This window comes from Dichomitus squalens (genome assembly GCF_000275845.1).
Source record: "Dichomitus squalens LYAD-421 SS1 unplaced genomic scaffold DICSQscaffold_5, whole genome shotgun sequence".
Classification (NCBI taxonomy): domain Eukaryota; kingdom Fungi; phylum Basidiomycota; class Agaricomycetes; order Polyporales; family Polyporaceae; genus Dichomitus; species Dichomitus squalens.
The window spans coordinates 1294213-1320250 of NW_006766887.1; the positions used below are offsets into that span (position 1 = coordinate 1294213).

The 26038-nt window shown below is 54.7% G+C and overlaps 6 protein-coding genes across 6 annotated transcripts; 2 read left to right on the forward strand and 4 right to left on the reverse strand.

The window, feature by feature from the left end:
* Nucleotides 1-643: 643 nt before the first annotated feature.
* On the forward strand, nucleotides 644-1687 carry DICSQDRAFT_167533 (uncharacterized protein; the record flags this gene model as incomplete). The annotated part of the gene is made up of 5 exons (XM_007363125.1): nucleotides 644-806; nucleotides 869-921; nucleotides 980-1054; nucleotides 1380-1493; nucleotides 1553-1687. 5 exons carry the CDS (start codon nucleotides 644-646, stop codon nucleotides 1685-1687), a joined length of 540 nt encoding a protein of 179 aa, XP_007363187.1.
* Nucleotides 1688-8514: 6827 nt separating this feature from the next.
* DICSQDRAFT_145027 (FAD/NAD(P)-binding domain-containing protein) lies at nucleotides 8515-10752 on the forward strand (the record flags this gene model as incomplete). The annotated part of the gene is made up of 10 exons (XM_007363126.1): nucleotides 8515-8525; nucleotides 8923-8940; nucleotides 8991-9196; nucleotides 9248-9316; nucleotides 9373-9764; nucleotides 9834-9851; nucleotides 9902-10075; nucleotides 10128-10217; nucleotides 10281-10331; nucleotides 10414-10752. The coding sequence occupies 10 exons, from the start codon at nucleotides 8515-8517 to the stop codon at nucleotides 10750-10752; spliced, it is 1368 nt and encodes a 455-aa protein (XP_007363188.1).
* Nucleotides 10753-12210: 1458 nt separating this feature from the next.
* Nucleotides 12211-13469, reverse strand: DICSQDRAFT_167535 (alpha/beta-hydrolase; the record flags this gene model as incomplete). The annotated part of the gene is made up of 7 exons (XM_007363127.1): nucleotides 12211-12317; nucleotides 12381-12549; nucleotides 12602-12693; nucleotides 12750-12835; nucleotides 12888-13001; nucleotides 13057-13126; nucleotides 13190-13469. The coding sequence occupies 7 exons, from the start codon at nucleotides 13467-13469 to the stop codon at nucleotides 12211-12213; spliced, it is 918 nt and encodes a 305-aa protein (XP_007363189.1).
* A 2851-nt stretch (nucleotides 13470-16320) lies between these two features.
* DICSQDRAFT_153416 (alpha/beta-hydrolase) lies at nucleotides 16321-17732 on the reverse strand (the record flags this gene model as incomplete). The annotated part of the gene is made up of 7 exons (XM_007363128.1): nucleotides 17398-17732; nucleotides 17262-17331; nucleotides 17090-17203; nucleotides 16947-17032; nucleotides 16796-16887; nucleotides 16560-16728; nucleotides 16321-16496 (listed from the first exon to the last, which is right to left on the reverse strand). The coding sequence occupies exons 1-7, from the start codon at nucleotides 17681-17683 to the stop codon at nucleotides 16321-16323; spliced, it is 993 nt and encodes a 330-aa protein (XP_007363190.1). The 5' UTR covers nucleotides 17684-17732.
* Nucleotides 17733-20137: 2405 nt separating this feature from the next.
* On the reverse strand, nucleotides 20138-23741 carry DICSQDRAFT_101275 (uncharacterized protein; the record flags this gene model as incomplete). The annotated part of the gene is made up of 16 exons (XM_007363129.1): nucleotides 20138-20585; nucleotides 20639-20798; nucleotides 20852-21022; nucleotides 21084-21323; nucleotides 21379-21668; nucleotides 21724-22138; nucleotides 22203-22280; nucleotides 22335-22383; nucleotides 22433-22489; nucleotides 22543-22621; nucleotides 22677-22702; nucleotides 22760-22832; nucleotides 22887-23128; nucleotides 23263-23502; nucleotides 23556-23580; nucleotides 23637-23741. Coding segments are annotated over 16 exons (2603 nt in total), but the record flags the coding sequence as incomplete, so codon positions are not given.
* A 228-nt stretch (nucleotides 23742-23969) lies between these two features.
* On the reverse strand, nucleotides 23970-25988 carry DICSQDRAFT_81637 (uncharacterized protein). Its single transcript, XM_007363130.1, has 4 exons — nucleotides 25692-25988; nucleotides 25560-25638; nucleotides 24513-25480; nucleotides 23970-24456 (listed from the first exon to the last, which is right to left on the reverse strand). The coding sequence occupies exons 1-4, from the start codon at nucleotides 25885-25887 to the stop codon at nucleotides 24071-24073; spliced, it is 1629 nt and encodes a 542-aa protein (XP_007363192.1). The 5' UTR covers nucleotides 25888-25988; the 3' UTR covers nucleotides 23970-24070.
* Nucleotides 25989-26038: the final 50 nt, after the last annotated feature.

Here is a 26038-nt window from a genome sequence, read left to right on the forward strand (position 1 = left end):
CTTTCTTCTGTTTACGAGGAGTAACTTGAAGAGGCACGAAGACAGCGGTCATGCGCTATCTCAAGGCAGACATCCTGCAATTTTTTTTTGCAGCTCAGCAGTGCCTTCACAGGAGGGAGAGCTGTCCTTCGAGTCACAGTGAGTCATCATCTGTCACCCCTATGCTTCTGGGAAACCTCTGACTGGTTCTACTAGTAAGCCCTGATCGTCCTGAGCACTTTCAACTGCCAGGGTTCCGCACTTCAACACAAATGATTTCCCCTTCCGGATTTCCTAGGAGATGGTTCAAACGATCTCCCGTTGGTGCAAACACCGAGGCCATATATCGCCGCCTGTGCATCCCCTCGACCCTCTATATGAATAGAGCCCCGCCGCGGGTTCCTCCACAGTCAACTTGTACGATACCGATACCTTGGACGGTCAGTGACTTCACGTCTGACATCTGTGCTTCTGGCAGGGTTCCCGTACCGTCTTATCCTTGCTGAGGTGTTGAACCGTGCCCTGCTTTCAGCTGCTCTTCCTGCTTTCCGTCGTATCTCCCGCTCTCGTCCACTGATCTCGCTTTCCTTCCTCGAAGATGGCTTTCCACTGGCATCGCTGCTACTCACAGACCTGTTCTTGCACGACATTCGTTGAATCTGTCATGCCTAGTGCTGATCCAAACGCTTCCTCCAGGATCCCAGCGGCGCACCTCGGAGGCTTCGGGACTCCGGGAGCCTCGTTCAGTTATTCCTATTCCAATGGGTTCCTCCGAGACGCCTCCCCATCACAGCATACGAATACTCAGGCGTCTCGTAGGACCTATGGTTCGTCCCTCCGAGTCAGCTCAGCACCTCGATATACTGATAACCGGGGTTGACTTGCTCAGCCGCCCTTGGTTATGACGTGCCCCGTGTATCGCCATTCCCCGACATGTCTGGCGTAATATGTTTTTTTTCTAGCGTCGTCCTCGTCAACTGATGTCGATGGGTTGTCGCAGGTCCCCCCTGCAGGGAACGCACAGTTCATGATCCATGATCCTTATTCTATGGCATCGACCCTGCAGACTGGTCAGGTAGTACCTCAGCATTCCAACACTCCTCAAGTTACTACCACGATTCTTCTGCAACAATCTCCGGGAGGACACATGATCATTGTACAAGATGACTACGCCTGCGGTCAAAACACCATATATTCCCTCTTGTCCCAGACTTGCCCATACGACCACTTTAGCTTGCATAGCGCCCACAATAAACATTTCGACAGCCTGTCTCGGTCCGATCAGTCTGCGTTTCCAGACATAACTTTTGGGCAGAAGATCGGGATCAGATTGCGGGTACATGGTCCCCTACAAAGTATCGGGGACACGAGCACCTGTCTAACCGGGCTGTACTTCCTAGGTCACCGATCATCCGCCTTATGATCACCAGATGACCGTGCCCCGCCCGCATAGGCCATGCCCCTCCCGAAGTGCCCTGGCCTCACTGATCGCCAGGGAGTTCCAACGTTTCCTGGTGAGTCTCGGCCGTGCTACGTTGCGCGGCAGGGTTCGGGCTGATCCCGGTTTTTCCAGGATCGGGAGAAGAATGAAGGGCGCGTGCTTAGGTACCTTGGGAAGGAGGTTACCTTGCAGAATCTGGCTTTGCTCGAAGTCAAGCACGTCTCTCGCGCGAGCGTTCAACCGGTCATCTGTCTCGTCGGCCTGTGAAGATCCGCGCCCTATGGATGCTTACTTTGATCAACCTCGACCGCGATATTTTCTGCCATGCATGTGACGAGAAGCATGATTGTGTGGTATATGTGATGACCTTGGGGGACGGACTACTGTAAACAGACGTCCTCTCGTTCAACGGTCCGCTTCATGATGTGCATGCCATACCCTACTGTATTATTTCACGTACCACGGACACGACTTGCGCCTATTACAATGTGGACGCTAAGATGGCATGGTCTCTGATGTCCTCTCAAGACAATGTAGTACTCGATTTGTATCCTATATCTGCGGTATGAAGTGGGTAGTATGAATCGCAAGAGCGCAATCACACATTCAGGAAGCGAGGCCCAAGTCCGACTCCGGAAGTACATTTGAACTTACAGCTAACTGCAAAAACATGAAGCGTTTGGGTCCGCTCTGTACGCGCGTGCCTTGTTTGGCCGCCTGCCCGAAACAGTAGGCAGCGGCGCTTGAAGACATACTGGTTCTACCTTGCCCTTCTCGCATCCCCTACATTTACATCAGCATTTGAACCTCTGCACGCAACGAAAATGGATGTGCTGCGTTCGTCTGCATCCGGGACAGTTGCGTTATGAGTACCCTCGCTATCACAGCCTTCGCGAACGAAAAGTTACTGCTCGCTGAGAACCCCGTGACGTGAGATAAGCGCTTGAGATCACATAACGGTGATACCTGGATATACAACTTACATTCTTCCCCAACTACCCCAAGTTACATTCCTCCTAGCCATCGTGCCTTCGCATTGAGTTCTGGGGATGTATTTTGAGACGTCTTGGTCACGATGCATTGCAGAGCATTGGCGCGCATCAACTCGCACCGACGTCAATGTGCTCGTGCATTGAGCGCCCTGTCCTACTGTTTCAGGCAGGTGACCAAACAAGGCACGCGCGCACAGAGCGGACCCAAACGCTCTATGTTTTTGCAGTTAGCTGTAAGTAAACCGAACGTCGCCACAATTCGGTGCCAACGCAGCGCCGACACCGGCTGGCATGGTAGGCGTTTCTGCTCCGCGCGACTGGAGCGGAACGGCACACAGAGGTCACAATCGTCTCGCACCGAGATCGATTGCGATCCGCCGAGCAAACCATGCAACAGATGTTCACGCTGCACTCCGCGAGGACCCCGCGCTCGAAGTCGCTGGGAAGTCGCGCCTCCTATTTGACCCACACAACGCCTCGAGTCATGCAATTTGTCATAATAGGACATGGATTTACTGATTATCGAGTCCGAAGTTGGAAATTGTACGTCCTACTGTGCCAGCCATGGTAGTGGAGACGTCGGCTTGGACATCTTGTCGCCGAAGGCGGCAATACTCGATACGGCCGTCTTGCAGACAGCCCACAGAACACATTAGGAGTTCGTTGAGCAAGCACAAGCGAAGGGTTGATCATGAATCGCGTAGCGGGCGGAGGGTGCAGGAGTGCAAGGAAAGTAAAACCCATTGTCGCATTCCCCGCGCCAAAGGATGTGCTCAGACCACGTAAAACCCCCAGTCGAGCCCCAAGCTATGCCCACCCTGAAGACATTGCGGCTCTGTCCCACTGCTGGAAGCCCCTGAACACAATGATCATCTGAGTTAGGAGTATTCTAGGCCAACTTGTCCCCGAGCTGGGAGGTGACCGAGACGCAGGCTTGCGGGCCTCGGCACGGGGCTGCCGCTGATCCGTGCGCGAACCAAGGGAAACATCATGTAGACGCCCTGAAAAACTCTACCACGTTGTACCTTCCGACCCAAGCGCAGCCGCCGGAAGCAACCTGGCGTCGTATGAAGATCGTTCGGGCCCGCGCCGAGTGCCAGTACGATGTTGTCGTGAGAGAACAGATGTGAGCTCATGCGGAGCCTCTGAAGCATATAATTATACCGCGTGGAACATGTACCGTGTGTCGCATTTCACATTGCCATTCCCAGCTTTTTACTGGATTATTGATATAATGACCGGCACTAGTGCCTTCGCCAACGCCCATTGCGTGATGTGGCTTTCCTCCACGCTATCCAAACGAGAACAAGATGCAATCCGCATAGAATGATCGCGCCGGTATCACTACAAGTGAGTGGTATTCATCTCTATGTCGAAGGTCAAAGGCCGCAAGCCGTACGTCGGCGAGCGTATTCCAGCGAGAAATAGCACCGAGAGGTGCTATTTCTTGCGCAGAATACGTTCGGAGCCGCTGGCTTTGTCTGCAAATTTGGACGCGAAATGAGGTGGCGATAAATGGCCTCCTGCGATGATTCCTCTTCCCCGCCTTGAAAGCCATTACGCACGCCCCGTCCTAGACCCTTTGCATGGGAGCAGGCTACGGCGTTGACACTCACCACTGGGATGCAATACGTGGAGGGCTTACGGGCGGCCATCGGCGAAATTCGTAGGAGGCGGGGGAGGAAAGGATGAGAGATGGAGGGACAATGCAGGGGACATCTCGGGGAGGGCGAGATGAAGAGTCAGATCTCTCGCACAACCTGGCTTAAGTACCTTTGTGGAGTCGATGAGACGCTCCTGCTATGAAGGAGTGCCACTTGCGGCAAGAGAATTGCGCGTGACCCGGCTTTTGGATGCGTTGATCGATCAATCGGCAAACCCAGCCATGGGGACCTCAGCACTCGGCGCGGGTGAGTGTTTTGCAGAGATCACTCACCAAACTTAGTATGTAGACAGCAATATCCTTATCCCTCGATGTGCATCCCGACCGTGCACGATCGACCGCTACATACTCAATTCACGGAGATGACTCAGAGTCTGGAAGGTTGCTTCGAATCAGATTCAAGAATCGCACCTTCACCCTACGATGAGCTGGTCAATTATGAAGGTTAGCCTTGGACAGGGACCATCGGATTGCCTGACGTTCTCGCAGTTGGTCCCAGGTAGGCCTGGAGGAAGCGAGTCCGCATTTCCGGGCCACAGAGTTCGTAGGCTGCGAGGGTGAGGCGAGGAGAAGGCAACATCAAGGCGTCAGAGAGTGAGGGCATAACACGACGTCTGGACGACCGTAGCTGAGCGGAGCTGACTTCGAATCTCAGAATGGCACCCTTGCTGCCGGCGGCTCGCGCAGGGACCCGGAAAACCTGAGGGGGTGGCATGAATTGGGCGATGCAGCTTGCGCAACCGCTCGATATGACAACGGACAATGCCCTTATTGGCTCGGTTGTCTCACGACGAGCGTCGCCTGACGTGTGGTCCAGCGCGAGCCAGCCGCAACTCAACGTCTCATGATCGAGGCCCTCGCGATACCATACGTCTTTACGCCCACGAGTAACCTCATTTCCCCTCCGTCACGACGGAGATGACATAGGATGCAGTCTGGACCAGAGAAGGCGAGGCTGGAGCCGGTCTCAAGGATTCAAAAGTTCTCGTCTGTCGTCTCCAACGGCTCTGGGGTTAACACCGCCGACCACGCGGTTTGTTTTGCAGACCGTAGCCGTACTGACGTAGCAGGCAGAAGGGTTCCTTTGTATCCACCACACGGCCAACTCCTTGGGTCCGGCATCTCGCCCTGGGACGTACAGTTCGGTCACTACGTCTACACGACACCCTCTTTCCGCCTTACCGTCCTATCTCCATCATTTGTATGACGTTTGTATCATGTCAACAGGTCCCTCTACGAACCACATACGGGTAGAAGGCTTCCCATATATGTCTCCCTTTTGTGCCAGCTTCCGGCACTCACAGGCTCTCATGACATCACCCAAATGTGGAGACCACGCCCCAGAGTCATGAAAAGCAGCGACGCAAACGCCACGGATTGGTTCGACGCAAATAGCACGGTGCGACCGCGCAGCACACACAGGCCCGGGGCCTTCACACTCTTGACCTCGTCCGCCCGACTCGCCGCCCAGAGGATGGCGTTTCTGCACCGGCCCCTATTCTCGGTATCTCAGATATGTTGGACTGCTCGGCTATCGACCGATCTTACCGCTGACCGATGGCAGCGGATCGATGGGATCGCGCACGGCCCAACTGGTCCCTGAGCCAAGAAATTCGCTCGGGTTTGCAACATTAGCCAGTTGAGCTCCCTCGTTTGACGGTTTGCGCGCGACCGACCCGGCCGCCAATGAGGCAGAGACCGAGGAGACGTTCCGCTGAGTGCAATAGGTTCGGCGCCACAGAACCACTGTCCGCCTCGAAATCGATCGTCGCTTGGGGACCGTGCTGTTTAAAAAAATGATGGAGGAGGTTACCTTCCGGAAAAGGTCGAGCTGTGGAGCTCAGAGTGATTCAAGGAGGACCAATAGTGAATCAAGCCAGTGCAGTGCCATCGAACGGCCCGGGCCGAAGGCCCTTTCAGATAGAAAAGAATGAAACGAAACGCCAAGATTCCTACTATTGCCCCCCTACAGGTACTCCGCGCTTGCATATACGTAGTAGCCGGGCAATTCGCATTCCAGAAACTACATGACAGCCATACCTGTACCTCTGACTGTATGCTTTTCATAAGACAAGACACATCCTCCCATGGCCACCACAAGATGTGTTCTGTGCGGTCTCCGGGACACTTGAATCTCCCATGTCTCCAGCCGCGTGCAAAATGCCGGAAGCAGTCCGCCCTAGCGGACTTCCAACCTAGCCATCTAACCCTTGTTACCTGCTGCGATTGCCATCTCTGAAAGTCGCGAACCCCATTACATAACTCGAGGACATGTGCGACGCCGATTTTCGCGGACAGGAAGGACTGCGCGGAGCCATTACGCGCGGATGCTGCGAGCTTCGAAGCTTCGACATTCTGATAGCCAGACACACGGCACGCGCACCCGTCGCTGAAGGCCGCCGGTGATTTGAGCATGTTCGAGCTTGGCTGGTTCGGTCCGGAGGCATGAGCAGCGGAGCAGAGCGGGACCACGAATAGGGTAAAGAAGCCGACGGCACGTTTTGCATCACTTGTTACACGCGAGATGTCAGCGCATAGCTCGTACGTACATGAGAATGCATATAGTCGTGATGACGCCAAGGGGACACTGCGATGAATTTATCCAGCTGACACTGGGTCAATGGCATTCGCAGTGAAACTGTGATGTAGGTCGAACGAATACAAAGCCTCACCATTTCACATGTGGGACAAGGCGACTCCCAGAGTTAATCTCGCAACTCGTGGAAGAAGATGAGAACCCGCGAAGCATTACGCATGCGAGACGCTATTTGAATTTGCGCTTCCAGAAGCATATGACTGCGAAAGGAGCGGATGGCACGTAGGCAGATGGCGCGGCCTATCTGCCTGCGCTACGTGGTATGAAGAGCTAGATTGTTCAGTGATAACGTGATGCTCACGATAGGGCCCCTGAAAAAATGTCAACCAGGACGTTAGTTGCCCGGTGGGAGAAAGTGAGTCCGTCATCTGTTGAGCGTGGTGAGGAAGAGTCTCGTCAAAGCAAGCGGCTATTGAGCAGCCCAGTGCGCTTCGATAGCGTTAGTTATACGGCGGTGAGTATGAAGCGTACCTGGTGACGCACGTCAGGTGTCTGCCAATTGTACTAGACCGTGTGGAGATCCGGGAGATTCGCACATCAGGCGATGTCAGAGTTCGGACTGAAAATTAGGGACGCCCACGAAGGGATCGGGGTGCCTTTTCCGCCGCCCCGACGCCTTCGGTCGCGCAGCGAAACAAGGCAACAGAGCTATCCCAGCGTCCTCGTCGAGTTGGGCAACGGCTCCAGGATGGCCGAGGGCTGGGCACGCCCTCCTTAACGCCGATCGCCGGGGGACTTCCACATTAGGCAGCTGCTGTGAATCAACGAGCCTGGAGCACGCCACCACGATCCCCTGCTACTAGGCGGATCGCACGAAAGTCTCTTCCCCTCGGCGGGCCTACTGTGAGTATATCAGTAGACCTTCAAGCCGTTGAGTCGTGGCGCCGTCTGCACACCGATCAAATCGTACTTGATATGGGCACGAGTATCAATTCAAGTTCGTCCTTAGGCGGCTGGCGCTGCGCTCCTTCCAGCTGTTTTCAGAACGATGGGCCCCTGCGCGACTTCCTGAACATACACAGTTGAGCTTCCAATCTGAAATGCCGAGGTGGTCCAGCACGTTAGCCGCACTCACCGGATGCCAGCGGTACAGGCAATGCCGCGTTAAGCCCAGACTCGGAGCTCAAATGTCCCGCTTAACCCTGGTTCGGCGCCTTCGGGCCGCGAACTTCGGGTACCGACTGTGCGTAAAACGTCGCGCGGGGGACCGCTGTAACATTGAGCCGCCCGACGTATACCCCCTGAGAGTCTGCGCAGGCAAACATGGAATGTTACCACATGATTGGCAGCTGGAATTGCGAGTTGGCAGCGGAACGGTGCTGTGATAGGCTGACATCACTACGGACTGCAGAATTAGACATAATTAGGATAGCAATGCTGCTTACCGTGCTTGTACAAGATGGATTGTCGGAGGCCGTGGGCCATGTCAAGTCGATGATGTGTCTGAGGTTCTACCGTTGAACGTTTGAACGTTGACGATTCACCATATTTCGGGCCGTGGTGGACGTCGGTAGGAGGATTTGAAATTAAGGAGCCGATTCACGATCAGATTTAGTTCGCGATTGGGGCTGAGTTAAGCGCTGTGATGGAAGGTTCAGGTGACGATGCCAGTGAACTACTTACATCTCCAACCTCCAGCCAGTCTTCCATCCTTCTGTTGTAGCTCTTATCTTTTGATGGTGATTCCCACGTATCACCAAGGTTTGGTAACCCACGCATTGATGATGACCTCGGGGATGAGGCTATGTGAAGCGCGAGTCTCCCTGCGCGTTCGGCTACCTGGCTGTAGTCAGATCAATCTCCGTGTGCCTCGCAGCCCTAACCCGTTGCGGCGGATACGAACATGGGGAAAAGGCAACGCTCCTGTCGGAGTCCTGCTTTCTTCCGACCATTTCGTGAGACCCATGCCCACATGGCGCTCCAACGGGGCCGCTCCGTGATTTTCGCGACGCTTCCCGCCTCAGTATGCCCTACGCGAGACCTTGTTCTCCGCCGTTCAACATCCTCGCACACCATCCCACTCTTCCCAGTGGGCTTTCCTTCGTACACCCGTCCTTCCTTCGCGTCTCACGGCGCACTCGCTCTACATAATCGGGCCGTTAAATAGCTCTCGGGACATCGTGCTTGATCATAACCCATCCTCCATCCTCGTCCGCATTCCACGAGAATATACACTCCTCAAAAACCAAGTACCCACCGTCGCAGGTTCCTGATCTGCGCTTTATTCGAATAATCCCATGACTACTAAGAGATTCCGAGTCGCAATCTGGTACGCTGCCCTATTTCCTACTTCCGCATGCGTCTCTCAGAGCCTTCCAGTGGAGGGGGCGTTGGTGGCTTGACTTGCGCCCTTGCACTCTCTCGTTACCATGACATTCAGGTAGATGTTTATGAGTCGGCAGCCGCATTCACCGAGATCGGGGCTGGCATTGGACTGTGGCCTCGCTCGTGGAAAATATTGTGTGCCCTTGGTTTGGCCGATGACCTAACAAAGGTCGCGATGGTTCCACCTACAGAGCAACCGAGTACGTGGGGCAACCACTCCACTCCTGCTGTTTTATCTGACGACCGTCTAGGAGTTGCATTCACCTTGAGGAAAGGAGACCAGCCTGAGGGTGCCAGCTTCTATACACTCTCCACCCCAGGTCGGTTCCACTTTCATGTAGCCTATGCACCGAAAGCTCAGTTGTCTGCCACAAAGGAGGCCTGCTCGCATTCCACCGTCCCGACTTTCACGGAGTCATACTACGTCATCTATCATCGCAGTGCCGCACCCATACGGGCAAGCGTCTTGTCTCTTATAGCCATACTTCCTCCCCCCAGCCCGCCACAAAACTTTATTTCCGAGACGGCACCACTGCAACCTGCGACGTGCTTATCGGAGCTGATGGAGTAAAATCAGCGGTACGGAGTGCCCTGGCGAGGGAGCTTGCGTCAATCGTTAGGGCAGAGGGAAAGGTCGAGGAGGCTCAGAGGCTGCTGGCCGCTGGTGCTCCTAAGTGGAGCGGGACCGTTGCCTACCGTGCGCTCATTCCTGCTGAGATCCTCCGCCAGCGCGCCCCGCAGCATCAGGTATTAAATCGGCCAATGCTGGTGAGCGCTCTCTGACATGTGACTTCGATGGCCTAGACAGCTAAGTTGTTGGTCCATGTCCTCGCGTAGTACCTTGGGGAGAACTCGGTGAGCTTAGAAGCCCTCGAAGAACGACTTGGATGCTGACGATGATGTAGGAGCTGACAGTATATCCGATAGCGCGCGGGACCTTCATCAACTTTGCCGCCTTTCGGTCCCGCTATGATCTGGAGGGCTCGTCGTTCGATAGGCCTTGGGTACAAGACGTTTCCCATGAAGAAGTGCTAGCAGACTTCGACGGATGGGAACCAGAGGTTCATGCTCTTGTTCAGGCATGTCTTGTCTTGTCCTGGACCTCACTTATCGTTGACGATGCCATGCAAGTCATTACAAAAGGTCAACAGGTGGGCAATACACACGACCTCGCCCCTACCAACTTTCGTGTCCGGGAGGGTAGCCCTCTTGGGTGATGCGGTGCGTCGTAACCATCTGTGGTTCCGGCACAGACGTCTGACCTTCGTGCTGGCGGTGTCGCAGGCCCATGCCATGATGCCATATCAGGGCGCCGGCGCCGGTCAGTCAATAGAGGTACGTCATCGAACCCCAAATCGGTGCTAAATGCTGCGTTGTCTCACACGACGCTGACGTTTATTGGGCACCTTGCGTGCAGGACGCCTACGTGCTCGCTACGCTCCTCGGCGACGCCCGAACAACGCTGGCGACTATCGACCGTGCGCTCTGTGCATACGATGCCGTCCGCAGACCCTTCGCTCAGCGGGTGCAAGAGGCTTCTCGCGAGAACGGCCTCTTGTACACCCTCAACTTCCCAGGACTCACCTTCGATCGTCCCGCCCGACGGTCGGATGACGAGGCCTCTGCCAAGCTGGACGAGATCAGTTCGCGTATAGTAACGAATTGGCAGTGGGCATGGAATACGACGATCGACGGAGACCTCAACCGGGCGCTGAGGATGTTAGACGGCCCGATGATCCGCAAGCGGTGGTCATGACCTTGGGTCAAGGCTGGCTATTTGTCTGTGTGCTTTCGTTGAGCTGGGTGTATACTGTATGTCTTGGTTATTAGGTTTCGAATAGAGGTGGTGGGGTCAAAATGCAGGGACCGGCTCCAAGGCTATGTACAGTGGTACGTAACCCCGTTATCCTGCCTCTGTATCTAGCAAAGACTAACAGCTGGGTAATGATCGCTGCATGACTATTAGGCACGTCATTAGAGGTTTAAGCTACCCAAGAAGTCTTCGGCGTAATAAACAGAGATTCAATCCTGTCGTCCACGCCGCCCTTTTCTGGAATGCCGTGAGCGGCGGCCAGCGGTCCTCGACGCTCGAGTTGTGGGACTCAGATTTGTGATGCACTCCAGCAGACGTAGCGGAAACAACAATGCGACAACAAGCGAGTGTCCTCGCGCCGCTAGCCGTATGTGCTAGCTGCATGCGATACAATGCCGTGGGCGGAGACCAGTAGACCAGTCGCCATCAACCTTGGTCACATCGCAGGTGATAACCCACCGAAGAGTACCTTCCGCTCGTCATTCCGGTAAACGATATGTAGAGTATATCCTCCTCGAAAGGTGAGGTAATATTTCGAGGTTATCGCGCATGCCCGCGCGCATTTGTGCCTTCCATGCTTATGTCTGTATCTAATTGGATTACCGTCAGCCTGCTAACCTCCACTTTCCAGGGTGTTGTCTGTTCTCCTGGCAAACCGGATGTTGATTAGTCAGCTTGAATGCAGCTCGCTCTACAACACCGGGAGGTAGGCTGTTCTCAATTCACCTCCAGAAAGAACCTTCTAATCTCCCCGCCCAGACGCTGTGCCGTACGCCGCACGCCGCAGGTAACGACATGATTTCTATGGGTGCGTTGCCGTGCCACCGTCTTTTTCGACGTCCTTTGGAGATCAGAATCGGTACATGTGGTGCACCGACGTCGACTACTCAAAAGTGAAGCGGTTACTCTTCGGGCACAATAAGCAGTAGTCCGTCAGCTCTAAACCTCGTCAGATACCGCGATGTTGTCAGTCAGAGGCGTCAATCATGCCTATTGCTGCGTTTATGTTCTCTTGTCGGGCCATCAATGACTGGCTCCGTAGCCAGTCCCCCGCAAGGGAGGCGGCGAGACGTCGAAAGACGCCGATGTCAGATTTTAAAGTGGAGAGGGTGGATATGGGGAGACGAAGTCGGTGAGGTGTTTTCCTTCTTGTGTCTGGCTGGAGCCCATGTCTTTTGCCACCGTTGAACTTGATTCTTTTGCTATCAAGTCGTGCCTCGTTGGTGTGGGTTACTCCCCATGACCCTCGTACATCACTATATCGTTATCCATATCCACATGTACTAGACTCACTGCGGACGTTGTCGGTAACACGTACCTACGAGAATGCATTGCGAAACAGGTCTCGGTCATCCCGTCGCTGACAATATCGACCGCCGGCTCGGGCTCGGGTATGTACGCCTAGCAGTGAATGGTCACTCCATCGTACGGACCTAGGTGCTGAGTAGCATTGAATCTAAATATGTTCACAGCGCCGGTGCTGCACTGATCACTGAGGTTATCCTGGCCTATGTATTCCGCGATCAATGGATTGCGGGAATCTTCAAAGCGGTAATGAAGGATGAACTCACCTGGGCAAGAGACCCAAACATCGTCGTCGCTAATATGGTGTTCGCCGCCGACGTGGTGGTACAGGAACTCCATAGGAGGGAGAGCCGGGACGGGGTCTTCTTTGTTATTGACGCGGGTGATGTCCATGCGCAACGAGTCGACCCAATTGGCCCAAGCTTTATTGCCAACCTGGGGAAGTACTTGAGCTCTAGTCGCGTATCTTACAAGAGGATCCCCTTACCCGAGGCGATGCATATCCGATGTAACGAACGTACACGTCCGAAGGCAGATGAAGTGGCAAGGACACGGCATCCAACAGGGCAATAGCGGCACCTGAACTGGAACGTAAGCGAGGACACAGGATTGCATTACTGTGAGTACAAACTCACCAAGAGAGTGTCCCACGACGGTGACATTCCTAGTAGGATGGAGAGACAGTGCCTCCTCCACAGCGGCTATTACTCCAGGGGCTGATCTACAGAACGGTGATGAGGACAGTGTGATGCGATGGTCAAGGGGGGGCATACCTGCTTTGTGTTCCGGCGAAACCCTCGTGGACACGAACGGATGGGTCGGCACCGGGAAAGAGTTTAGCATCTAATCGCACAAGGGAAGTATCCATGTCGATGAGAGGAGGAGCGCTGCACCAAATTCAGGATTCATCACTGCTCGACCAAGTATAAGAACGTGACGTACATTTCCGTTACGTCCGTACCCTCGTGACCAACGATGACCACGTTGAGCGTGGGATCATAACCAACATACCCTGATAGGACGACGACTGTCAGCCTCAATCAACAGAATGCGATGGCCGCCTTGAGATACCTACAGAATTGAGTCTCGTTGCCGTCTCCTCCGGAATCCACTGGCACGAAGGTAGGGTTTGCATCGCAGTTTTTGCCGCAGTTCCAAGCCTTGGTGGACGAGGGATGGCAGTACGCAGTGCTCGCGTACCACGTATACGGCTTGAATGCGGCTATTTCTGCTGAAGGTAGGGGTGTAATGGCATCCTGGCGGATTGTCAGGGTATGCGGGGCAGGGACGGCTCGCACGCCGATGGAGATGGCGGAAAGGGCAGCCAAGAAAGTGAACCAAGAGCTGCGAGCCATGCTGTTCGAGGTCACTGGCCACCGGTCTGACCACCTTGACTGGCCGGTCAGCCGCCGACAGTGAGGCTGGCTCCCGCTTGAGATAGGTCGATATCGACCCGAACAAGCAGCAATCAGGATGCAGACAGGCGTGGTCTGTGTAACGCGTCTCCATTCAACTGCCAGTCATTGGAAAATCCCTTCATTGACTCTTGCACTAGTAGACTCGAAACGTTGCCACCACTGTTCTCTGCGAAAAGTGTTCCCGTCGGACATGGAGTATGGGATGGGGAGAAGGGCATGCCCACTTGGAGAAAAATATCAGCGAATAGCACTGGATATGCTATAACGACGACCTTCATGCTATGACGTCAACCGTACTTACATGAAGTTGTTGATGACGCTATAAGTTGTCGCCGGGCTTATCAGCATTCATCTACCCGTGTCGGAAAATTGTGACTACTGACCCGCTCGACCGTTGGAAGTCGGGACGTTCAGACCTAATGGTAAGTTTCGAAGTCTTAGTGAAACTGCGACCGGTCAGACCTTCTCTGCTAACGCTGATGGCTGGTGAGCGTGCGAGTTGTGGCGCATCGGACTACATACAGTATGTGAGGCGCTCACCGCCAATTGCCGAGGAATGCCTCAGGCGCTTAAGTATGGCGAGTGCATGTGTGATTACCCCCAATCCCTTGCCACTCGGAATCCATCGGCAGATGCACCCAGAGGAGATTAGTTTGAGCCGAAGCACGTGCTAAAGAGCGGACGGCAAGCGAGCACGTCGCGCGCGTTTCGCTTGAGGAGAGGGGCAGCGCGAGGAGTCTCGTTGCAGCGTGTTTCTACCGGGCAATAGTTATAGAGGTGATGTCAAGTCATAGCCATTTTCAATAGATCAAGCAGCATTCACTAACGTTCGCAGACAAATGGTAGCGGTTCCCGTTGGCACCATCAAAAATCAGTGGCTTCTGTCACACGGAGAGAGCAAGTATGCCTTTCGGACGGCCGGCCAACGCCTAAATGAAGTCCACTATTCCGTGCATAGTCATGAATCTATGGCGTAGAACGCGCCGGGCGTCGAAATATGTAACGCCAGCGTGTCGAAGCGCATACATGCGCCTCTCACGTCAACCAATCAATAGATACAAACGTTCATCGAGACCGCCGACGTTAACATAGCATCTTCCTCCGTCCCTCATACATCGCGAACTTGGGTCTGGACTACATTGGACCCTTCGCCACAACGCGTCAGGGTGAGTGCAAAGTGTGAGTTTTGCGTGCTCTCCTCTCTCAAACCGGCTAACTTCTCAAGCCAGATACTCGGCCGTTCGTGTTCAGTGTCGGCGTCCGACTGAATACAATAGGAGCGTCACGGCCTACGCAGCTAAGCAAAACCTTGCAGCAGCGCGTACGTAAACCATGCGAATAACGACAAGCAGGAGGATACCGTCGGCGTCCCCCTTCTTGCCAGACATGTCACGTTCATGCGTCGCGACGACGCCCACGTCATCCACATATTGGTTATCCTCAGCTCCGTCACACTGCAGGACTGCATCCGTAAGACGACTCCCTTGGACTCTTCCCACTGGAGTATCGACGCAACCGGACATCCGATCCTCACGTCCCAAACACTTCCTAGGAGACGCCTTCGATGCCACGATGGCTACTCCCCAGTGCCATCCGTCGCCCTCCAGCGAGCGCGACGTGGGGGCGATCATTCCCGATGCCATCCTACTTGAGCAATGCCGTACGTGCCGGAAGAAGGACGGCGTGAACGGCATCAAGCTGCGGGCATGCACTCCGTGCGTTCAGGAGGAGCGCCCGCATAGGTGGCTACTGCAGCCCCGATTGTGAGACTGTGGATTGGAAGCTGAAGCACAAGGCGGAGCACAAGCATACAAGGGAATGGAAGCTCAACTTAGATCGGCTCGGACCGTGCTGAGTTGGAACGCGGGACACCATTAGTGCGATTGGACGGGTTCCACGGACGTCAATGATGCTATGTTACGGTGAGTTTCTCTACGCACACTATCATTTCAAGGCAATAGAGAGAGCAACGTAGCTCGGGTTTGTGCAGGAAGGTACGTGTCACCACAAAGATGCTCTTGATTATTAGTTCAAGGTACCCATCTCGCTTGCGAAGACACGAAGGGCTCGTTGTCCTAATCGCCGGTGGCGCGGACTGGGTGGCTTCTATCTCGCGCATGAATGGCATTGCCGCGTCACTTTTGCGTTGTACGTGGGCATCTGCGAATCGTTCGCTGTCTCAGTCTAGCAAAAAGGAGCCTCGCTGCTATCGGAGAGCGCAGAGTACTCGGTACGCGGATGATCTGCCCTTTTCCTAATATGATGACCAATGAACTACTCATTACATCGTGCCGTCAGATTCTTTCGTGGGGTTGAATAGTGAGCCTCTCTTGAGATTTCGCGAGGTAGGTTGCCAGTCTTAAAGGACGATAGAGGTTCTCACAACCATGCCCTTTTTCAACGTTGCCAGACATCTTGCCGATACCTATCGGATGAGTGGCTCGACATGCTCCATGAGCTTGCATGGAACCCACTACACACGAGGCTGACATGCCATGGAAGCTTTCGAATATACAGCGGTGTATCCTTGACGTCGATAGCCACTTCAATGAGGCATCTTCATCCGATGACCGCGAAGTCCAGACTCAATCGGGTATCATTCATCCGACTCCCAAATTGATCCGATTCATTCCCAGCTGTACCCATGTTGTGGTGTAAGCACCAGAACAAGCAATCCAATGTCATGACTGGATATTCTACCACAAGATCGTGTTATCCTCGTGCTCCAAGTGGAGCCTGAGCAAGTGACCCAACCTCGTGACAGCAATCGGCAACCCGTATATCGATCCTACTCCGCAATGATGGGGATTGGTAGCCCCAAGATGCCCGTGGGTGCAGTTCCAGTTGCCCCGCCGGATGAGCATCCCATCGTCACGCCGTCGTATGGGCCGTCGTGGTCGAATTCGTTGTTGAAAATCAGATTTACAGAGCCGGTGCTACATTCAGTGCTCGGGTTGTCCTGACCTGTTTGCAGACCGGATTAGATTCTATTTCCGAAAATAGAAGCAGGGTTCTTTCGAAATGTACCAGGACAAGTGTTCCACACTCCGTTGCTTTCGATGCGGACCTCGCCCTGTGGATGGTGGAAGCCGAGCAAGATGAGAGGCAAGATGGGCACAGGGTCGTCCTTGTTGTTGATGTGCGTGACCGTCAGGTTCTGTGCGTCTACGTAGTTCGCGAAGTCCTGATCGCCTACCTGCAAGGCAGCGAAGAAGCTTCAGAGACAGCCCTTGTGGATAGAAATAGAATCACGCAGTACGTACACGAGGTGTGCCATACCCAACGAAGCGCATCACTGTCCCATTCGGAAGGTGTAGTGGAAGGAACACAGCGTCTAGGAGGGCGATCGCAGCACCTATCCAATAGAGTTATCGTTAGTACCCGGATGTATAGGCAGGACTCGACCGTCGTCACCGAGAGAATGTCCCGTGGTCGTGACCCTGGTGGCCCCGTACGTGTCCATCCCTTCTTGGACAGCCGCCAGTACCTGCGGCGCCGAACTTCGGTGCAGTAGTCAGATAAGCGGACCGTGTGCCGTGGATACCCTCGCAACACACCTTGCGTGGGTCGCAGCAAAGCCTGTGTGAACCTGGATGGGTAGTGTCATTCCTGGAAATAAGGACAAATCAAGAGGTCCCAGGAGCGTAAGGGCATCAGTCAAGGCCGGGACGCTGCCAACCAAGCTCAATCAGCGTAGGTTTCCTATTGCACACAACCATATGTTCTCACATCTTTGACACGTCGGTTCCCTGATGAGAGACAATGATCTCGTTCAAAGTAGGATCATAGCCCACGAACCCTGCCGTAACAAGGTGGCGATTGAGCGCGTCGGAACAGGGATGAACATGGTAAGAAGGATGCTTACAGAATTGGGTCACCACCCCATCTCCGCCAGAAGCGATGGGGATGAAGGAAGGGTTGGCCTGACAATTCGGCCCGCAGTTCCAGGCCAGAGTGTTTGCCGGTTCGCAGTACGCTGTACTTGCATAATTGGTATATGGCTTGAAGGACGAGACCTGTGTTCGCGCTAAAGGGGTGATGTTCTCCTGTCGACGTTGTGGCACTGGCAACGTCGACGTCGGAACGGCGAGCACGGAGGACAGCACGGCGAGGAGGATGACAGCGATGACGGGCTGGAAGGAAGACCCCATAGTCGACGTGTCCTTCAGGTACCTGAGACCAAGGGAGGAGGCCTGGCCAGGGGCAGGGCCTCGGATCCCGGATTTATACGTCGGGACGAGAACCTCGGGGCATAGCGAGCCACAAAGGGCATTCCGGGAGGGAATGAGACACGACTATAGTAGAAGGCGGCAGCTCCGGCACGTCGGGGGCCTGAGAAATGTCGAAGAATCATAAAGAACGGAGGACCTGATTCACAGTGGGTCGCCGGTACACACATAGAAATACCTCATCGACATGCGTAAACTCCAGGAGGTGGACTGGGGCTAACTCCGACGGTACCCTCTCACTGGCAATTGAGTCCGGTTTCGAACAATTCAGCGTCTATGCAAATAGGACCAAGCAGATACCCTTCATCCGATAGTCAGATAGCAAGCCCTAAAGGCCTAATCCACGGGTATGTCTTTCCGCTTACCTTGGCAGCACAACGCGCATCACCCTGTTAGCTAGCAAATTTGGAAGGAGAGGATCTGAACAGTTCTTGGACACGATACACCGTCTGCTGCAGAGTAGAGCTCACGGTGGTAGCCAGCAACCCTCATGTTCTCGTCTTACAACGTACTCGGGAATCTGCCGCCAACGTGCAACTTGATCACTACGTTGCACTCAGTCAGCTGCATCCCTGTAGCATCTCGCATCCACTACGTACTCAACCAGAATTCTGGAAAGCGGTCATATCACATGGACTTCGGTGAGTGTTCAAATCTATGAATTACGAAGAGTGTAATGAATGTCATCGATGATAATGTCAACCTCTCGGCACTCTTCAAGTCGCAGAGACAGTCGTTGGGTCAGACTACTAGCTCAGTTCAGTGAACATCTTGTTACTCAGGATCTAGTCAGATATCATTGCTTGCCCTGAATCCCGCAATGACGTAGCATTAGAGACAGCTCCGGATTACAAGTTTACCGCCGAGGTAGCAGGCAGGGAGTCTCAGGTAGTGCATGCTGAGCTTCGTCGATGTTTCGGGGACTTACGAGAAGGCGTATCGAGAGCATCTGTGACATAGATGCAGATCAGAAGGGAAACAAGTCTGATATACTGACCTAGCACCCTCGGTGCGAGTTGTACAGAATTGGCCTATGGGGCAATGGTGATCCGAGGCCCAAATTTGCACTTAGCAGCCGGAGCGACAGGCTTTCTACGGTGCAGAGATGCTTCGCCGACGCCGCTAGCTTAAACAGGGGCCTCAGCGCTTCGCATACCCTTGGACCCTTCGAGAATCCGGGAAACCCGGGTGCACAGGAGAGGTGGGTATTATACTAGTACAAGGGATCCATGCTACACGCCCTTCATTTTTAGTACCTCGGGTTTTCGAGCATCTATGGATTGGAGCGTCATGTTCGAGTTTCATGACCGCTCGAGGTTTCCCGTCTGTGTTTCGGGTTCTCGAGAGGCTGGTTCGCCGCTAATTGTGAGCCTCCGATTCTCCTCTCAGACACGTCAGGCTTATGAGAATGCTTGATATTGATGCCGTTCTGTTGGGGCATATCTGGATACAAGTGTAGGGCCAGGGAGTGTACAAACGCCGAGGTAATACAAAAGTATGATTCCGCGGCGGGACCAGGAACTGCACTTCGCGGCTCCCGCCAGCATGACTTCGCACCGTGGTCGTCGGATTTGGCTACGAAGTCGCGTATTTGATAAGCTGCTACCAGGACCAGCCGACGTGCCATATACTTTTGACCTGGTCATTGGGTGTTTCTTTGCCTTCCTTATTGATGTACTACGGGTGGTTAGGCATAGAAGCTCCGCCGTCACTCTCATCTTGGCCCCCTGGGGCCATGCGCATGGCACGGTGAACACACGTCCAGTGCCTGGTCCCTGATTCGGCTCCGCCCGCATTCTCAACTGCCATGAGGTCAAGGAGAGAAGTCCAAGTATAGTGCATCCGTTGAACGGTGAATATCTATTCTTGGTGGCATTCATTTGCGATTAGCGATAGGGCTCAGGGTGCTGCGGCTGGTGGTCTCCGGTTTACACGCCCCGACGCCCCTGACTGCTGCGAAGGAGGTGCGGAAAGCACCGGTCTGAGCTCTTGGCTGCATGAACCGTGATCTTCAGGGCTTCGTGTGAATGACGCAATGTATGACCCCTCCGGCGTTCCTCAACAAGCAGGCCCGGGGCGAACTTTAAGTAATCAGGTAATCAGACGGTCCAGGGTTGTTTGTACACATCTCGCCACGGGATGATCACAACCTGCGTCCACAAACGAATGGGTACTGCACAGGGCTGGGCTCAGCTGGGCGTGGGTCGCAGCAGACGAGAGCGCGCAAGCGTTGGTTCACTTGCAGAGCCACAGATAGCTATCCACAAGCTTCCGTATAAGCTGGTTTCAGTGCATGACCGCGTAGCAGCCAGGGCTGGCTTGAGATCTGGGAGCGAGGCTATTCAAGCGTTCAAGCAAATGACAAAAACAGTCCATGCATATGGAAGCAGATGTATCAGTGTCCAGCCCACATGCAAGCGAACAGACTCAGACCATCGACTACGACAATGGCCATTTGCACCACGACTGCCTTAGACGACAGCGACACCCCCGACACATCCTAGAAGCAGAGCGTCCACCGTGCCGCCGGTCTCGCGCTCCAGCCATCCGTCGAACTCCTCGAACAGCTTCATCGCTCGGCCACCAAGGGCCTTCTCTGCCCTTTTGCCAGGCCACATGGCCTTCTCGTGGATACCCATGAAGTTCACCTTGATGCTGCTATCCGAGGGGGCGCTGCCGTCCGCAAGCGGAAGCTTGATGACCAGGTCCACGGACCAGGTGTCGTGACCGTAGAACGAGCCCTCCTTGATGTGGTGCCGGGCGAACTCATCTGGCGGATGGTCGTCTAACGTCCACTTGAGCACATGAGCGTCGAACGCAATTGCTGATGCAGGCAGTCAGATCTTCCCAGCCTGCGAAGGTCACGAACGCACACACCTGTCCAGATAATACTAGGGTGCGTCACGACGAGTGTGAAGCTCCGAGTACCAGCAACCTCATCTATCGTGTTGTTGACGGCAGTGACCTTGAAGCCAGGGTCCAAAGGGTCCTGATGTTCTGCGCGAAGGGGCAGGTCGAACTTGTAAGGCGTCAGGAACTGCAAGTTATGTGAGACGCTGTCAACAACGCGATGTTGAAGCATGCACCGACCGCAGAGAAAGGATAGATTGTGTCCCAATCGCTGTTCCAGTCATTCATGACAACTGTGGTCGGCGTGACGCCAGGCACACTGAACTCCTTCGCGATGTCCCTAGCGAGATCGTGGAAGCCCGGTGCACCGTCGGCTGCGGCGACGTGTAGATGCTGCTCAGCGCTAGTAATCTACCGAATAAGATCTACCGTCAGTTTCAGGTTGTTGTAGGCATCCCAGCAGTGCCCTTACGTTCTCCATGTGGATGATGAAGAGCCTTCTCTGGTGCATGGGATCGAATGGCGCGCGCATAGAAAAGATAGCCATCGCCAACCCTGTGGCCATAGACGTGAAGATAGCAAGGCGAATCAAGGTACGCCGGCTGAACCGGTGCACGAAGGGTACGGTCAACGGTAGGATGAACGAGCCCGTGATGGACACGATGGTAGCGATGACGAACTCCGCGGGAGCCTCCTCGCCAATGCGGCCGGTCTGCATGAGAGGTTTGAGCTTCACAATACAACAGTGTGATCGAACAGTTACTTACCAACGGAACGAAGACGTCAAGCACTGAATAAAGCATGCTCGTGCCAGCTATGAGAGGTGTTACTACGCTGATGGCATAACTCCAGAGTGAAATGTCGTCTCCGGGGCTTGTCAATAGCGCGTTCAAGATGAGAGCTGGGATCATAGGAGAGGATGTCATGAACAGCGTTGCACTAGAGCCGAAGCCGAGCAGCTGTATCAGCGCGCCCAGGAAACCTTGGACGATCATGATTGAGGAGAACGCGGTCTGTTCCTGAACGTGACCGACGATGAGCTGGGACACCAATGCACCTGACATCCAAAGTCAGTCGTCTTGCGCTGGTGATGACAAAGTGAAGGAGCGCACCTGATAACGCAGCAGGCCCGTAAAGATAGAGGGGGGCAAAAATTGACGTGAACCAGCTGAAGGACTTTCCAAGGACCTTGTCCATGATGAACGCGACAGCATTGGCGCCAACTACAGCACCGATGAAGGCTCCCGATGCCGCACCGATACCCTTAGTTTGCTCGCCCAGAAAGCTCGTGCTCTTCTTCAGCGCGGGCGCAGGGTCGACAAACGTAAAGCGAGCAACAACTAGTGCAAGGACGAAGGAGACGGAATATAGAATCTTCGCGGTGGTGAAGGTGTAAACCAAGAAATTTCCGAAGTGCTCGAAGAAGACGATCTGTGGCTTGGTGTAGCCTGTGCTAGCGAGCTGGGGAAGGGGCGAGTCCGAGGACGTGAGATGCAGAAGGAGCCCGTGTACGTTCTCAGCCATGTGCTAGCGCCCCGAGCGATCGTGAGCATCCCCTAGAATGCGCGCGAGGCAATTGTGAAGTGCATACCTGAGCGACACCGGGTTCTATGTGCTCTACCAAATCCTTGCGCATATGGTATAGATAGCTGTCACCGACAACTGCCATCTATCGCCGCTCGTGTGAGTGAGGGCACTGCGCACGCAACCATGGTCGACTCACGTCTAGTCCAGTGACGTTGAGGTATAGTTGGAATTGTCTAAAGTCAGTACTGTGGGCACTTCGTCAGTCTTATCCTTGCGTGGCCCATCACAACTTACTCAGAAAGTAAGACGCCCGAACTGAATATCTCATGTGCTATTATAGACCCGTGGGGCCTAGATTGTAGTGAGCTCATGTTCTCCAGGTAGCATAAAGGAGGCGCTCCCACCTGGGTACGTGAGAGTAAGCCTTGACCATTTGCTCAGATGTTGCTTGGAATAGCAGCTCCCGCCCCGTGCTACCAGCAGCTGTAAGGCAGGTAAGCTTTACAGACCCACTCTATCCTGGGCGTGAACAACATACCTTCGAGGTTAATCACGGCACGAACTCTGCAACAAGATAAGTTATTGGCGGCCCTCAAGTGACTAGGGAGAGGGGTAATTCACGTCTTCGCAATAGGATGTTGCGTGGAGAACAGATGAGAGCCGTCTTGAAGGGACTCTTCCGCGTTATTGAACACTAGACATTCCTGGTCACGTGCGGGTTCTGCGGCACAAGAAAGACAGCACTCACAGAAGATGATAGCATGTTTAGGCTCCCAGTCTGGCTTGTGAATCAAAACTCGGATGTTCTCCAGCATCACGCCGACGGACAACGCATCGTCCGCAGCGCCAGGGGATGGCAGCGTGCTGTCAACGTGCGAGTTCACTAGCACCGCGTCCTTCTTGCCATCCTCGGTGCCGTCCGACAAGCGAACGATGATGTTCGTCAGGTCAACATAAGTTTTGTACAGCCGCTTGCCCATCATATCGAACCTAGATGCCCACGCCCAAACCGAACACAAGCGAGAATCCATGCCATCGTCAGTCCGAACGCATCGTCATGACCAGTTCAAGAAAGCGGAAGGTGTGGCAATCCGTAATGTGTGTGAGATGACAAAGACTCGTACCGATGACTCCCGCTACCCTGTTGATGCCACACCTCGCATTGCAATTTCCGCTCGGGGTGCGCCCGCAGGACCTCTTTGGACTCCTCGCAGAGCATCTCCGCCTGTTTCAGCACCCACGCATCACCCGCTGCATGCTCGGACGTGCCGACCGTACGGTATCCAATGTCTTCCGAGAGATACTTCGCATGCGCAAGGATATGGGCCTCGGACAGTTGGGGGAGGGAGGTGGCCGGATTGATTCTAAGGGAGTGACGTCACATAGTGGGGCTTTCACTGGTGGCCTGGTGACTTACAGTTCAGTAACGGGTTCCGGAAGGCCTTTGGTAGAGCTTTTTCAGGACGCAGTTGGTCTGGCCAGGGGACAGGAGACTCACCATAGTGTTTCTGATATGCGTAGAATGGACCCGCAATGAAGAGCGGCGCCAGAACGAGTAGTGACCGGACGGGTCCCCATCGTGACCGAGGAGCTTTGCTCATCGTGGTCGACGCTCCAAGGATGCAACAATCTGACAGAAATACTGTCAGACGCGAGCGCAGACGATGGGCAGGATGCTGGAAGAGATAGAGACACGACGTGTGGGAGCAAGGTGTGCTTGCTGGCTCGCTATCCAGCGCCTCTATTGCCTACTTTGAACCAGACTGTCGGCGCGCCCACAGCCTCGGAACCGTAACCCGAGAGTGCCGATTTCATGGATGTGATATGTTTGTGCCAATAGGTACAGTAAATGCAAAAGAATAGTGTTCCATCTCGGAGCTCAGACATACATAGCGCTAGCAGCAGCATGATAGCAGTGATAAGCGGGTCAAATCAATCCGCGTCGCCCCCGTTTCCTCCACCCCTCCTCCGCCTGCTCTTGATAGCCTCCCGATGACGTCGTTTCCAACCCGCAGTAAGCTCGCCCTTGGCCTCCTCCCACCGTGCGCGGATCGCCTCGGGCGTGTCTGTCCGGTAGAACCAGGTCCTCCAGTTCGTGGGGTCATGGACATTACGCTTACCGCCGCCGTGGTCGACTGGGAAGAAAAACGGTCGCGAAGTGTCGAGGGTAGTCGTGTGAAATACATGGTTAGCCGGCGGCTGGATGGCAGCCAGGGGCTGCACGGGCGCAGCGCTGGGTGCGGGAGCGGGAACGTCAAACGGCAGGTCGTCCTCGAGTTCCAGGTCCAGATCGAGATGATCGAGAAGGGAGAAGCCAGCTGCATCGTGGTTGGATTGTCAGATTATGACTGAACACGATATGGACATCACGTACCCTCTTCTTCGCGTGGAGCGAACAAGTCCTTGAGCTTGGTCTTTTGGGCAGCACCTGCTTGTTGGGGGACCACCTTTGCAGCGGGAGCAATACTTTCCTCTGAAGTCTCTTCGACCTCCATAGCCGTATCTGAGTCCGTAACAGGCACCGAGATGGGGTCCAATTCTTTTGTCGTGGGTGCAGGACCGGAACGCTCGTCCTCAACCTCGATGTCAGAGTCCAAGCTCTCTGCACCACCCCAGTGGTCCGCATCACCAAACAGGGATTGCAACAGGTTCAGCGATTGCTTGTTTTCCTCGACTAGATCATGGCCTGCAGCTGGGGACTGCGCGATTGGTATTGAGGGGACAACCTGAACCTTCGCTTGAGAAGGAGTAACGGCATGGGATACAGGGACCTGGGGAGCAGGAACAGAAGGGACCTCGTTCTCCTCTGAGTCATCCGAAGACGCGACGTCCTCAGGAACGTCTTCGCCCTCGGTTTCTGAGCTCGAGTCCGTCATGCGTTCGCTGACATCCGCACGGCTTGTGGAGGCGACGCTCGCACGAGGCGGCGCTGACGGGATGAATGCGGCAGCATTCTCTAAGAAGATGCCTTTGAGGTGCTGGGAGCCATACTTAGTAGGGTCGATCGTCTTCCTCCGTGCGCGGGTCGGGGGATCCCGCACTCGCTTCTTGATTTTCACCTTGTCTACTTTGCCCTTCCCCTTGTCCTTTGACTCCGCCGACGGCCGCGCGGCTACGGTGGGCTCGGGTAGGGGATGCAAAGGGCGCATGCGCATCGGACGGATAAGGCGCCCCGTCGGGGTGACGCGCCATCCTCCGCGGGTGGCGACATTCTCCGGGGTGACGAGGGACATGTCGCGCGCGTGGACACCCTGAACTCCGCGCAGGCAACGACGCTTGTTTGGAGGCTCACCATCCGCCTCCTCTGCGGCACGCTTGAGCTCAGCTTGCTCTTGAGCAATTCTGCAGAACAGCCAGGCGTATGAGGCTAAGGACTCTGGGGGGCGGAGGGGATGCCTCATAAAATGACTGCATACGGCACCTTTCACGGTAGTCAGGCTTCGCCTCTCCCAGGCGCAGTTTTGCGCCCTTCCATGTCACACCACTAAGGAGATTCATGCCTGTCAGAAAAGCATGAGGCGAAGTCACGGACGACAGTGTCTGGTGTACGTACATCGGGCCAACTTCCCTTTCGTCGTCTCCAACGTCGCGTACGCAAACTTGCGAGGCTGACCCAGTGCGTCGAGTGCGCCGAATCCATCGATTGCCTTGACTGTGCCGAAGGACGCGAGACGGTCGGACAGGTCTTTTGCGGTGATGGCTGGGGTCAAGCCGGAGATGTGTATGCGCTTCGTGATGAGTTTATCCATTCCACCCTAGGTGATATTGAATTTCGAACGTTGCCAAATGGTACCGCCAGCACTAGTATACGCAGAAGTGGCAAGTGTGGGACTGCGAATAGAAGGTAGATGCTCGTCATGACCAGCAGCCGAAGCAAGTCGAGCATGCCAAGGACGCTGG

Bases quoted from the DNA above. Each gene is read 5' to 3' on its own strand.
- DICSQDRAFT_81637 (XM_007363130.1), bottom strand. From the start codon at position 25,887: ATGGATAAACTCATCACGAAGCGCATACACATCTCCGGCTTGACCCCA. The intron at 25,639-25,691 runs GTACGTACACCA...CTTTTCTGACAG, and splicing joins GAAAGGGAAGTTGGCCCGAT to GCATGAATCTCCTTAGTGGT. The intron at 25,481-25,559 runs GTGCCGTATGCA...GCTGTTCTGCAG, and splicing joins AAGCCTGACTACCGTGAAAG to AATTGCTCAAGAGCAAGCTG.